General features: G+C 42.4%; 1 protein-coding gene across 1 annotated transcript; it reads left to right on the forward strand.

The window, feature by feature from the left end:
• The first annotated feature begins 40 nt into the window (after positions 1–40).
• On the forward strand, positions 41–12,547 carry LOC119657540 (protein HIRA homolog). Its single transcript, XM_038064482.1, has 10 exons — positions 41–257; positions 352–617; positions 9,260–10,054; positions 10,224–10,537; positions 10,601–10,732; positions 10,792–11,108; positions 11,179–11,324; positions 11,393–11,748; positions 11,809–12,028; positions 12,109–12,547. The coding sequence occupies exons 1-10, from the start codon at positions 221–223 to the stop codon at positions 12,259–12,261; spliced, it is 2,736 nt and encodes a 911-aa protein (XP_037920410.1). The 5' UTR covers positions 41–220; the 3' UTR covers positions 12,262–12,547.

Consider the following 12,547-nt stretch of genomic DNA (forward strand, 5'->3'; position numbering starts at 1 on the left):
GTTCGCACAAACACAGGATGGGTGTGAAGGGCGTGCTTGAATCGGTGTCGAGTACGAGACGACATTTTGGTGAGATTGTTGTATGAATGGACGGGCGGCCGGTCAGCTTCGCGCGGGATAAATAAAGTGTTTACATCTGTCAATCGTTGTGTTGAATCTGAGCTGGCGGCGGACCGGGCGATTTTGTACTTTACACACTTAAATCTTATATTCGTGTCTTATGAAGTTGCTGAAGCCTTCGTGGGTCCATCACGATGGTAGGTTTCCGTAATTTCTGCGGCTTTCATTTCGCAGACGATCCCCGGTAGTATCTATAGCGAATAACACATGTTCGAATTGACATATTTGCAGATAAACCTATTTTCTCGGTGGACGTACATCAAGGTGGCCTTAAATTCGCGACCGGCGGCCAGGGCAATGATTCCGGCCGGGTAGTTATCTGGAATCTGCTGCCGGTGCTCTCCGAAAAAGCGGAGATGGATTCCACCGTGCCCAAGATTCTTTGCCAAATGGATAACCACCTGGCGTGTGTCAACTGTGTGCGATGGTCGCAGAATGGATTGATGTTGGCGTCAGGATCGGATGATAAATTGGTGATGATTTGGAAGATGTCGAAGGTAATTACAGGACGTGATGCTATTAGATTTAGACCTTGGAATCCCACAAAATTCCAGTGGAAATTGCCTAATGGAACCTAAACAAGAGGATATATTGCCGCTTAGTTGTTTATTGTCCTTCTATGCTTTCCTATAGTTGCTGTGTTATCCAAATGTCCTTCCTATAAATCTGAAATCGCGCGAGCCTCAGGCAAGTGTTTGGTTGGAGTTAGTTGTTGTAGGTGAGATATTAAGTTCATAGAGGTCCTATGCCGGATAGCGCTATTGATATATTTAACCTACTTTGTCTAGTTACGGATTTCCTTCATCATCACCAACGGCGCAACAACCGGTATCCGGTCTAGGCCTGCCTTAATAAGGAACTCCAGACATCCCGGTTTTGCGCCGAGGTCCACCAATTCGATATCCCCAAAAGCTGTCTGGCGTCCTGACCTATGCCGTCGCTCCATCTCAAGTAGGGTGTGCCTCGTCTTCTATTTCTACCATAGATATTGTTCTTATAGACTTTCCGGGTGGGATCTTCCTCATCCATACGGATTAAGGGATCCGCCCACCATAACCTATTGAGCTGGATTTTATCCACAACGGGACGGTCATGGTATCGCGCATAGATTTCGTCGTTATCTAGGCTACGGAATCGTCCATCCTCATGTAGGGGACCAAAAATTCATTCTTCGAAGGATTCTTCTCTCGAACGCGGCTAAGAGTTCGCAATTCTTCTTGCTAAGAACCCAAGTCTCCGAGGAATACATGAGGACTAGCACGATCATAGTCTTGTACAGAAAGAGCTTTAACCCTATGGTGAGACGTTTCGAGCGGAACAGTTTTTGTAAGCTGAAATAGGCTCTGTTGACGGACAACAACCGTGCGCGGATTTCATCATCGTAGTTGTTATCGGTTGTGATTTTCGACCCTAGATAGGAGAAATCATCACCGGTCTCAAAGTTATATTCTCCTATCCTTATTCTTCCCGTTTGACGAGTGCGGTTCGATGTTGTTGATTGGTTGGTTTTCGGTGCTGACGTTGCCACCATATACTCTCCCCCACCGCCTGCTCGATCTGGATGAAGGCAGTTTGTACGTCTCGGGTGGTTCTTCCCATGATGTCGATATCGTCAGCATAGGCCAGTAGTTGGGAGTAGTGGACTTAAAAAGGATCGTACCTCTTGCATTTACCTCAACATCACGGATCACTTTCTCGAGGGCCAGGTTAAAGAGGACGCATTATAGAGCATCCCCTTGTCGTAGACCGTTGTTGATGTCGAAAGGTCTTGAGAGTGATCCTGTTGCTTTTATCTGGCCTCGCACATTTGTCAGGGACAGCCTAGTCAGCCTTATCAATTTCGTCGGGATACCGAATTCTCTCATGGCCGTGTACAGTTTTACCCTGGCTATGCTATCATAGGCGGCTTTAAAGTCGATGAATAGATGGTGCAACTGTTGTAGATATTCCAACAGTTTTTCCATCGCTTGCACAGACAAAATCTCAAAATCTGTTGCTGATTTGCCTGGAGTGAAGCCTCTTTGGTATGGGCCAATGATGTTCTAGGCGTATGGGGCTATCCGGCCTAGTAAGATAATGGAGAATATCTTATAGATGGTACTCAGCAACGTGATACCTCTATAATTGCTGCACTGTGTGATATCTCCCTTTTTATGTATGAGACAGATAATGCCTCGTTGCCAATCGTCAGGCATTGATTCGCTGTCCCATACCTTGAGCACAAGTTGATAAACCACTTGGTGTAACTGGTCGCCTCCATATTCAACCAATTCGGCTGTAATTCCATCGGCTCCAGGCGACTTATGATTTTTTAGCCGATGAATTGCACGGACTGTTTCTCCTAAACTTGGTGGTGGCAGTATTTGTCCGTCGTCTTCAGTTGGCGGGACCTCCAACTCGCCGATGTTCTGGTTGTTCAGCAGCTCATCAAAGTACTCAACCCATCGCTCTAATATTCCCATTCTGTCGGAAATCAGATTTCCCTCTTTGTCCTGGCAGGATGAGCAGCGTGGTGTATAAGGTTTCATCTTGCTGGCTTGTTGGTAAAACTTGCGCGCCTGGTGCGGTTACTCCCTGTACTTTTCTAGTTCACAGACTTGTTGGTTCTCCCAGGCTTCCTTTTTCCATCTATGAAGTCGCTTCTCCGCTCGGCGGAGTTCGTGATAAGTCTCTGCGCGTGCCTGCGTTCTTTGAAAATGCAACATTATTCGGTATGCGGCATTCTTCCGTTCCGTTGCTAGCTAACATTCATCGTCAACCCGGGATGCGGATTTCCTTGGTTGTCTGTATTTTCGAGCAGTTCTCCTTGATCAGTTTTGAGGTTCCAACAATGTATTGTTTTCCTTGTACGGATAAAACTAACTAAAGTCCGTTTGGTAGAATGGTACGAAGAAAATACTGTGGTGCTTTGTGATGATCGTCTGTTTTCGTTTTTTATTTTATATATTTTTTGATATTATATGTGTACAGGATAGTCCCAATAACCTAATAAATTGTCAGGGGACATTACACTGCATTCTGAAGAACTATTGTGCCCTTTGAAGGCTACACTGTGCTTGTAAACTTTAGGATTTCAAATGATGGCGATTTCGTGAGAAGGAAGAAGAAATTATCTCACTTACACGATTAGCAACCATTACGAAAGCGGACTATGCAATCCTCGGGGTCACCAAGACTGGTAAGCGGTTTATAAACCGAGTTACCTGGCTTTGGAATAAAGATCCGTGAAAAGAAACGCCTCTACCACAAGTTCCTCAACTATAAAACGCTGGTCAATGGCAAATTTACAAGAATGCTAACCGAGAAGCAAAGAAAGCGATCGCTGTCACTCGAGCGGTCCATTGCAAAGATCTTTATGATAAAGTGGACACTCGGGTGGCAAGAGAGATCTGTATCGACTCACCAAATGCCGACACGAACGCAAACAAGATATTGAACACTTCTATTGCGTTAATGACAAGAGTGTTACTTTGCTTACCGACCGACGAGCCGCGACGGATAGATGGCGAGAATATTTCGAGCGGATTTCAACGAAAGAATTTGTTCGTCCTCCACTTCCACAAGCATGGCCGATATTTGGAGCCATTTCACCTGTCAGCGCCGCTGAAGTCGAGGAAGCAATAAAACAAATGAAATTGGGGAAAGCAACAGGACTAGACGACATCGCGTCTGAACTCTGGAAAGCGAAAAGCTAGGACCCAATACAGTGGCTTAGTGAAATCTTTAAATGGGTTATTGAGGTAGGTAAAAAACCATCTGACTGCTAAGGAAGTACCACTTTTCCAATATGAAAAAAGAAAGGTAGCCCAGCAGAAAATTCAAATTACCCTTCGATCCAGTTGCTGTCCCATATCATGAAGATTTTTGAACGCATTTTTGACAACCGTATTCGCGCCGGGTTTGTCAAGAACTGCGGAACTACTGACGCAATACACGCTGCACGGTTACTCATGGAGAAACATTGCCCTCTTTACATTGCATTGGAGGAAACGTTTGACCGTGTGCCACATGAACTCATCTGGTATGCTCTACGACAACACGTAGTACTAGAGTAACTCGTGTCCTGGGTTCAATTGCTCTACCACGATCCGAAAAGTAAAGTTCGAAGTGTGGCAAGTGTATTAAACCGCTTCGCGCCTTTGTCGGTGTTCCTCAAGGAAGTGCCTTTTCACCACTCCTCTTTGTTCTTGTTGTGGATATTGTTACACGGAACATCCAACGTCCAGCGTCCTATACACTGCTTTATGGTAATGATGTTTTTCTAGCGTATCATAGCAAAAATGATCTCGAGCAACTTGTCCAGAAATGGAATAATCGCCTCATGCAACACGGTCTCAGATTGAATCTGAATAAAATTGAATTTTTGATGACCGCTCCCAATGAAAAAGGCACTATCACTGTCCATGGCAGTGACCTGCCCAGAACTGAGCGATTTAAATATCTCGGATCAATGCTATCAGCCAATAGAGAGCTGTATTTTGAAATTGCTTCACGCATTAACGCAACCTGGATGAAGTGGAGGTCTGCAACTAAATCTAAAACGGCAGTCCGCAACGCAAATCAAAAATTAATCGCAATATCGTCCGTTCTGTCGCCCTCTATGGTTCTGTGTGTTGACCGACTATAAAACACAACAAACGGTATCTTACGGCAATAGAGACGAAGATGTTGCGTTAGACTAGTGGCCTGACACGCTTTAATCACATCTGAAATGAGGATATCTGCAATCGATATGGGGTTGTATCGATCGTGGAAAAATTGCGAGAGGGGTGTCTTTGATGGAATTGTCAGGTAATGAGAATTCACTTACCACGATTGGTCTGAACATCGAAGTTGATAGTAAACGACCAAGAGGCCGATAGGCTGGATGGTGATTTGAAGGCCTCACGACTACATCCAGATTAGGCCTTTAATAAAATAAAATAGGGCAACCGAACACGATGACCCGCTAGTAAACGGAACAAAGGCTAAAGAAAGAGAAGAAAGTATTTTAAATTCCTCTAGGTTATAGGATTAATTGCTATTTTATAACTTAGAGAATTCTTTGTATCGCTAGGTATTTCAAAATTCCTAGTATACAAAACGGTAATACGCTACGGATGTGAAATATGGACCCCAACACAAACTTCCGAAAAACTGCTCAATGCGACACTCGGGTATATGAAGGGAAAACAGAAGGATGAAAACCCTGAAAGTGCTGGGCAGATTCTATTGACGAAAAAGGCGCATCAAAGTCATGTGGGGTATTAAATGAAAGGGCTCAATTAATACTTTTCAAAATTGATGAAGCATTTGCGTGTGTGTGTGAGGTGAGGGAGAGGTCAAGGCTATGAGCACGCAGACCCTGGTGATCTATTGTACTCGATTCATCCATCTAACGGAATATCCCAAATTCGTTTATGTATTGCTGGTTTTGCGTAAGTGGAGATGATGCTGCCCGCTGTAGTTGGAGCACATCAGCACCAAACATCTGTCTGATGCGTCTACTTGCATAGAAAATATTCTGTAGGCCCCGATTCCTCATTACAGGATGGACACGTATCACCTTGGAGAATTCCTATTCTGAACTTATGCCCAGCTTATGAATTATAGCCTGTCCGAACGCCCACAATACTTCTACCAGTCTTCCTGCTTTTCGACAGCTTGATGAGTTTCGCAGCATTAAGGCTCTGCCACTTTCCATTATGGAAAGCTTGATCCAGTTTTTAAAAGCAGCATTAGATAATGTTACTAGCACAATTGCTGGTTCCTGTCCTGAACAAATTTTGAAGTGATCAAAGTACTGCTCAACGCCATCAAGGCAACTTGACTATCGCTGTATCAACCGCTCGTCAATCGTCCCTTGCCGCCTTTAGGATCGCATACACTTCAACACCGAAAGACCGTTGCATATTGTCCCACTTAACGTTTTTATTTGAGAGATAGACTCCATTTCCTGACACGCATGCTTCTGGTTCATCCAAGTTTTCCTTCCGTTTCAAGATAACTTCATATATTCTACCAAACAGATGTATCAGAAGGCATTGCGAAAATTGGATTCAGTTTTCCCAATAACTCTTCTAATGCTCTGTGCCCCCTTGTTTCCCCATAGATCTAATAGAATTAGTCTATGAGCTGCTCTCATTTCAGTGCTCTGAGTAAACAAATCCCAGGGCTGCGAATTGAGTAATGCATTCAGAGCTGCGCTGTCGTGCTTATGACATCGATAATATCCAGACACACGTTTCTTTGCAGTGTAGTTAATTTACAGCAAAAGTCTTTTAATTCACCTTAACACTACGGATGCATAAGCGAACATAAACAACAACACAATGATGGCAACATATATCCACATTACTACCTGAGGCCCAAGTCTCCATGTCGAGACGAAAGTCCGACTACACAGGCCATAACCTGCGAGAGCTCATTTCATCATACCTCTCCATGTTTTTTCCAAAGAAGCTTCTTGTCTAGGATAACTCCCAGATATTTCACTACTTCGAAGAGTTAAAGGGTAATACCCCTTATCTCTGGAAGGCAAGTTTCCTCCTTTTTGTAAATGATACCATTGTGGTTTTATTTGAACTTACTGAAAGTCCTGAGGCTCCAATTGTCAATCAAATCAACGGCGTTGTGTACTTCTACCCATCGTCCCGAGATCTCCACCAACAACTAGCACAGCCTCGTCATCCGCATAAGCTTGAGCGTATAATGGCAGATTTTGCAGTTCGCATAGTAGTGAGACGATGAACATACCTACAGAAGTGGCGATAGTACACATCCTTGAGGGCAGCCTTTGGTCGCTTCCGTTGTTAGGTTCGGATCAACACTCACTTCAGCACACAGCAATCTCTGCTTTAGCATAACATGGACCCACCTAATAAAATTTCATCAACACCATGGGACACGCAGTCAAACATCTCTTCAATGTCCACGAACACCCCCATCGCGTACTTGCCTTTCAGAGTTACCACCTCTATCTTTTGAAACTAAAGAACGAAGAGCAGACTCACAAGACTTTGCACGCTAGTAAGCGTGTTGGTTTTCATTTAGTGGGTGCGATCCTAACGCCTTCTAACAAATGTAACACTGAACCAGTCGCTTCAGACATTTCGCCGAAAATGATGTTAAGCTGATTTGTCTGAAGTTCTTTGGATTTGAATAGTCATCTTCCCCAGGCTTAGGTGTACAGACTACCTTAACATTCTGTCAAGGAGTAGGCACGTAGCCCAAAGCAGGACATCCTCCAAAAATATTTCTTAGAAGTTGCTCTAAGTGCTCTGTATCCTCCTTTGTCATCGTTGGATAGATGCCATCCATGTCAAATGCTTTGAAGTGTTCAAAGGATTGTATAGCAGCTCTCACCTTTTCATTGGTGCAAACCGCTCTCGCCGTACCCAATTCCACTTACAACACTTATGTATTGTAAGTGGAATTGCATAAACTCTGGAGTTCATCCGGTTTTCAAAGATATCCCAAAATGGCCAACTCATCCTTTTTAAGGGTTTCGCATAGCCAGAAAGCCTTCCTTCCACCTTTCAGTTGCTCACAGTATGTTCTAAAGGAGCCTTGTTTCAAATATTTTACGAATCCCTTATGTTTACGCTTTAAGTTCCAAAAGTTTAAACAGTCTTTGTTCTTATTGCTGAGTCTGCCCTGAGTCTTTGCAGTTCTTGGTTCCATCATAGAACCGTTTTACTGCTTTAGCCTCAAGAAATAGAACAAGCCTCTTCAAAGCACTCTAAAAGTGTCGGATTCAGAGTTCCCAATTGATCTTTTGCCAACAAAGGAGTCCTTGGTCACCTAGATAGCTCAACTTTGTTGCAAAGAAGTTCATTGAACTTTATCCAATCTGTTTTTTCTTTGATTCCGTTTTTGTATTACAGGCTGTTCGCATGCAATAGTCAGACTAAATTCTATGCGATGGTGAACTGAGAGTAAGACTTCATTTAGGACTCGACAATATCTAATCAACTCTAACAACTTTATAGTGCAAACAGTTAAGCCAATTACTTCACTTCTTCTTGGTACCACGAACGTAGGGGCGCATCCTATGTTTGCGGTCATCAGATCAGCTGAAGTGATACTGCCCTAACAAATATGCTAAGCGTTCGCATCACACACCCATTAAGAGTTCAACGCCGACTGATTCTGCATACATTAGTTCCTGTGTCGGCGGAGGACACAAACAATCATAGGGTAAAGGCAACTGTATCGTTTTTCCTCTTGCCATTAACCCAAGGTTCTGCGAACAGAATTATCTTAGCATGGTTGTCTCTAACAATTTTGACATCAGAACGTAGACTCCCGGTTTCGAAGATCTCTCATGGAAGATCTTAATTCCCTTTACTGATCTTATAGCACAGATTTTGTTAAAACGATCACAAGGTATATATGGACAGTCCTGCAACTTTGCCAGCCTTATTGCCAATAGATAGGAAGAAGCTTTGGCATACTGCAGAATTCGATTAACCTTTATGGTTGCAGACATAAGTGTAGTCTAATGTGAAAACCGCCACTAACTATAAAGTCTGCTGCGTCTAGTGTGGATCTCACCAAGGCTACCAGCCTATCCTCACCTTCCAACGGGAGGTCCGCTTCCTTGCGTCTAATTTTTCGTGATATTGCCACACTTAGTGGTGTAGGAACGACCATAACCTCATTCCCCAGAAACTTCGCCTACTTTTTTTCTTTTGCGTCTACATGACCAACTTCCCTTTTTTCCGCTTTTCTTGGTAGAAGCGGAAGAGAAGGTTCTAACAGGTAAGATTTTTCCGATAGTCCCCTCTCTTTTATGGCTGAAGGAAACTTCTTCATATCTTTTTGAAAATCCTTACTGTAGAAGTACTAGCTTTCCCAGCACGACAAGGTGGTGTCCGAGGGGGAGAGATAAGTGCGAGCTAAACTATAAACTTCATTCTCTCCATATTTGTAAAAATGTATGCATGTATATACTGCTCAAAAACCAGAGCCCTATTCGATCTCGTATAGTTTCGACTTCAATTGGGCAAATATTTTATGAGCGCCGTCATCTATTTTTATATAGTTTCTCCTGCAATAAAGATTGCCCACTTTTAAAATAAAATTGTCCGTGTACTTTAACACGCCTATGCGTCATCAATGCAATGCACAGTTACATTTGTTTATTATTATAATGCAGGGCTCCAGCGGTGTTTTCGGATCAGGAGGAATAACGAAAAACCCTGAAACATGGAAATGCATCTCCACTCTTCGTGGTCATGCTGGTGATGTTTTGGACTTAGCATGGTCTCCGCAGGATCGTTGGCTAGCTAGTTGCAGTGTAGATAATACGATAATCATCTGGGACGTTCATGCCTTACCATCTATGATAACCGTTCTCAAAGGTCACACAGGCCTCGTTAAAGGTATCGCCTGGGATCCTGTGGGAAAGTTTGTAGCTTCACAGAGTGACGATCGTAGCGTTCGAATATGGAGAACATCAGATTGGACATGCAGCAACATAATTACCGAACCATTCGAAGAATGTGGTGGAACAACACATATCTTACGACTATCATGGTCTCCGGATGGTCAATATTTAGTATCGGCACATGCTATGAACGGTGGAGGACCAACTGCACAAATCATTGAACGTGAAGGTTGGAAATGTGACAAGGATTTTGTCGGTCATCGAAAGGCGGTGACTTGTGTACGTTTTCACAATTCGATACTAAAGCGGCAAACACAGAAATCGAATAAATCGCAACAGTACTGTTGTTTGGCGGTTGGATCGCGAGACCGATCACTATCCGTTTGGATGACAGCTCTGCAGCGACCGCTTGTCGTAATCCATGATCTGTTTCAGGATAGTGTCTTAGATTTATCATGGGGCCCCGACAAATACATTTTATTGGCTTGCAGCGGAGATGGCTCCGTCGCTTGTTTGCAATTTACGGATAAGGAGTTAGGGACACAACTATCAGAAGAAGACAAGGTTGGTTGGTTTCCTATTTTTTAAATTTGACCGGTTAATGACAAATTTAATGATTTATTTTGATTTTACAAATCGTCAATATTTAATTATAAGTTTTAAAGTGTATAGTGAAAAATACGCTTTCACTTGGATAATACATTGTGCCAACTAAGAGTTTATTTTTGTATAGAATGCCCTTTACCAACGAATGTATGGCAAGAGTGCGACCCTAGATGTGCATGCTTCACCGGGACGCGATATGATAATTGAGAATGCTGAACTTTTGAATATTACACAAGAAAAGCTGAAACCTCCGTCTGTATCAAACACAATGCCACATCCTAAAACCTCTCAACCATCGCTAAATTCACATTTCAATGGTGAACAAACAACATTTTCCGTTTCGACTCCTGTCAAAGCAATTAGTAAACAAATTGAGACAAGAACCGCAGATGGCAAACGCCGCATAACGCCTATGTTCATTCCATTACACCAAGACACTGGGTAACAAATTATCGAAAAGCTGATGCATAAGGACGTTCTTAAATAAATTTTGTAAATTAATAGAGAATCAACAGAACCACCAGAACTCAACAGTACTTCTCGAAACTTTAACTCTGAAAGGATTGAGGAAAGCGCGGATCATGTTGCCGAGGTGATTACAAACTCAAGCAAAACGATAACACCTGAAGGCCAGGCGTAAGACCAATTCACTGCAAATGCATCACTAACTTTTTAACTGTTAACTTATTTTTCAGTCACTTAGACAATCGTCTAACAAAAGCCCCATACACATCATCGGCCCCGGCAAGAAGCTCCGCAATATCAAGATCTCAACCATCGTCCAGTCAAAATGCACAGAATATAACGGAACGGAAACCAACCGGTCCAACGCGACTCAATGTAGGGCAAACGGTGAAAAGTGGAGGAGCGTCATCATCGGAGTATGTAAAGCAAGTCAGTGACTTTAGAGTTCACGTTCATAACGGAAACGTAACAACAACTTTAGGGCCATTGAGTAAGGTGACTTGTTGGGCTTTGGGTGCAAACGAGAAGCTCTGGGAAACACTAATAGGTGAGTAGACAGTGCGAGTGCTTTTACAACGACTGGAACCAATTTTACTCAAATTAATCCAAATTATCAGGGTCGCCTATTGTAAACTTTAGTTTATGCGCAAAATATGTGCTGCTATGCAGCCAAGACGGAACAATAAGATTTTTACATATTAGAACTGGTATAAATGCTTTGCCGATTCTTCATTTAGCGACGGCTGCCACACAATGTGCATTTGTAAGTATTACCTTGTCTATTGCCCAGATTTTCCTCTAATTAATGCGTGACATTTGTTTACAAAATAGTGCCCACTAGGAGTTCTTGGTGGTGTTATATCAGAGTGTGGACAGCTTCGCGTTTGGAATATAGAAAAACAAGCAATTTACATAACATCATCCTGCGCCGATATTTTTAAATCCGGCCAAGTGGTTCAATTTACAATAACTGAAAATGGGATTCCATTTGTATTGTTCTCCAATGGCAGTTCCTATTCATATTCAAAAGGGATGGAATGCTGGATGGTCTTGAATTCAAAAGACCCAGTAATTCGACACGGGCTACAGTCGACCATACCAAAAGACTTTCAGCGAAACATTCGTACTTATCCTATTATGTCTATTCAAACGGCATCAAATAGTTTTGGTACGAATGTGGTAGATCTGTAAGTTTTTCTTTTTTCTTAACTGTTGTTTTTGTCAGTCTTATTATGATATTCATCTAGGAACACAAGCCAGTGGCAGATATCAGCGAAACTTTCGTTTATCGAGAATCAAATAAAACTGGCGGAGGCCGTAAAGTCCCCTGAGGAATTAAAGTATTGGTACTTGATGTTAGGCTATCACTTAGCCAAGCACGGTACCGAAAAACGAATAAGACTGCTATTAGACGACCTACTGGGACCAACGTATTGTGGAGAGTCAGCAGATAAATCAAAAATTTTGGTAAGACTTGAAACTTGGAATTATGATTTTACCCCCTGTTTTTCTCGATGAAACTAATTCGAGCATCGTCATATTTTCAGAATGTGGAGAAGCGAACCCTATTGGAAACGGTCTTAAATATAATAAAGTTGCATCCACAGTGGCAAAGGGTCTATATGGAATATTCAGAACAATTAAATTTTATCACTGCCATCTCAAAACGATCGTCGATATCCAATGATATGGAATCGTAAGAAAGATGCAAGAATTTCGTATTGAGATCGCTGTGTAAAGTTGAGAAAATATGGGTAATAGCTGCAAGGACGCAAATAAGAGAGTGAGAGTGCTAGACAGACATGCGATATGATATTTTTTTAAATATTTGTACGCATAGTTTTGTGATTTTTTAAGCGTTAAATTATGAGTATATGTATATTGTAATCGTAATCAAGTAAATGCGAGTAACGATCGTATGATATAAATTAAGCATTAGTTTGATAGCGCCAATTGTATAAAAAAGTAATAAATTCAATAATGGCA

The sequence above is a fragment of the Hermetia illucens genome, chromosome 5, assembly GCF_905115235.1.
Source record: "Hermetia illucens chromosome 5, iHerIll2.2.curated.20191125, whole genome shotgun sequence".
Taxonomy (NCBI): domain Eukaryota; kingdom Metazoa; phylum Arthropoda; class Insecta; order Diptera; family Stratiomyidae; genus Hermetia; species Hermetia illucens.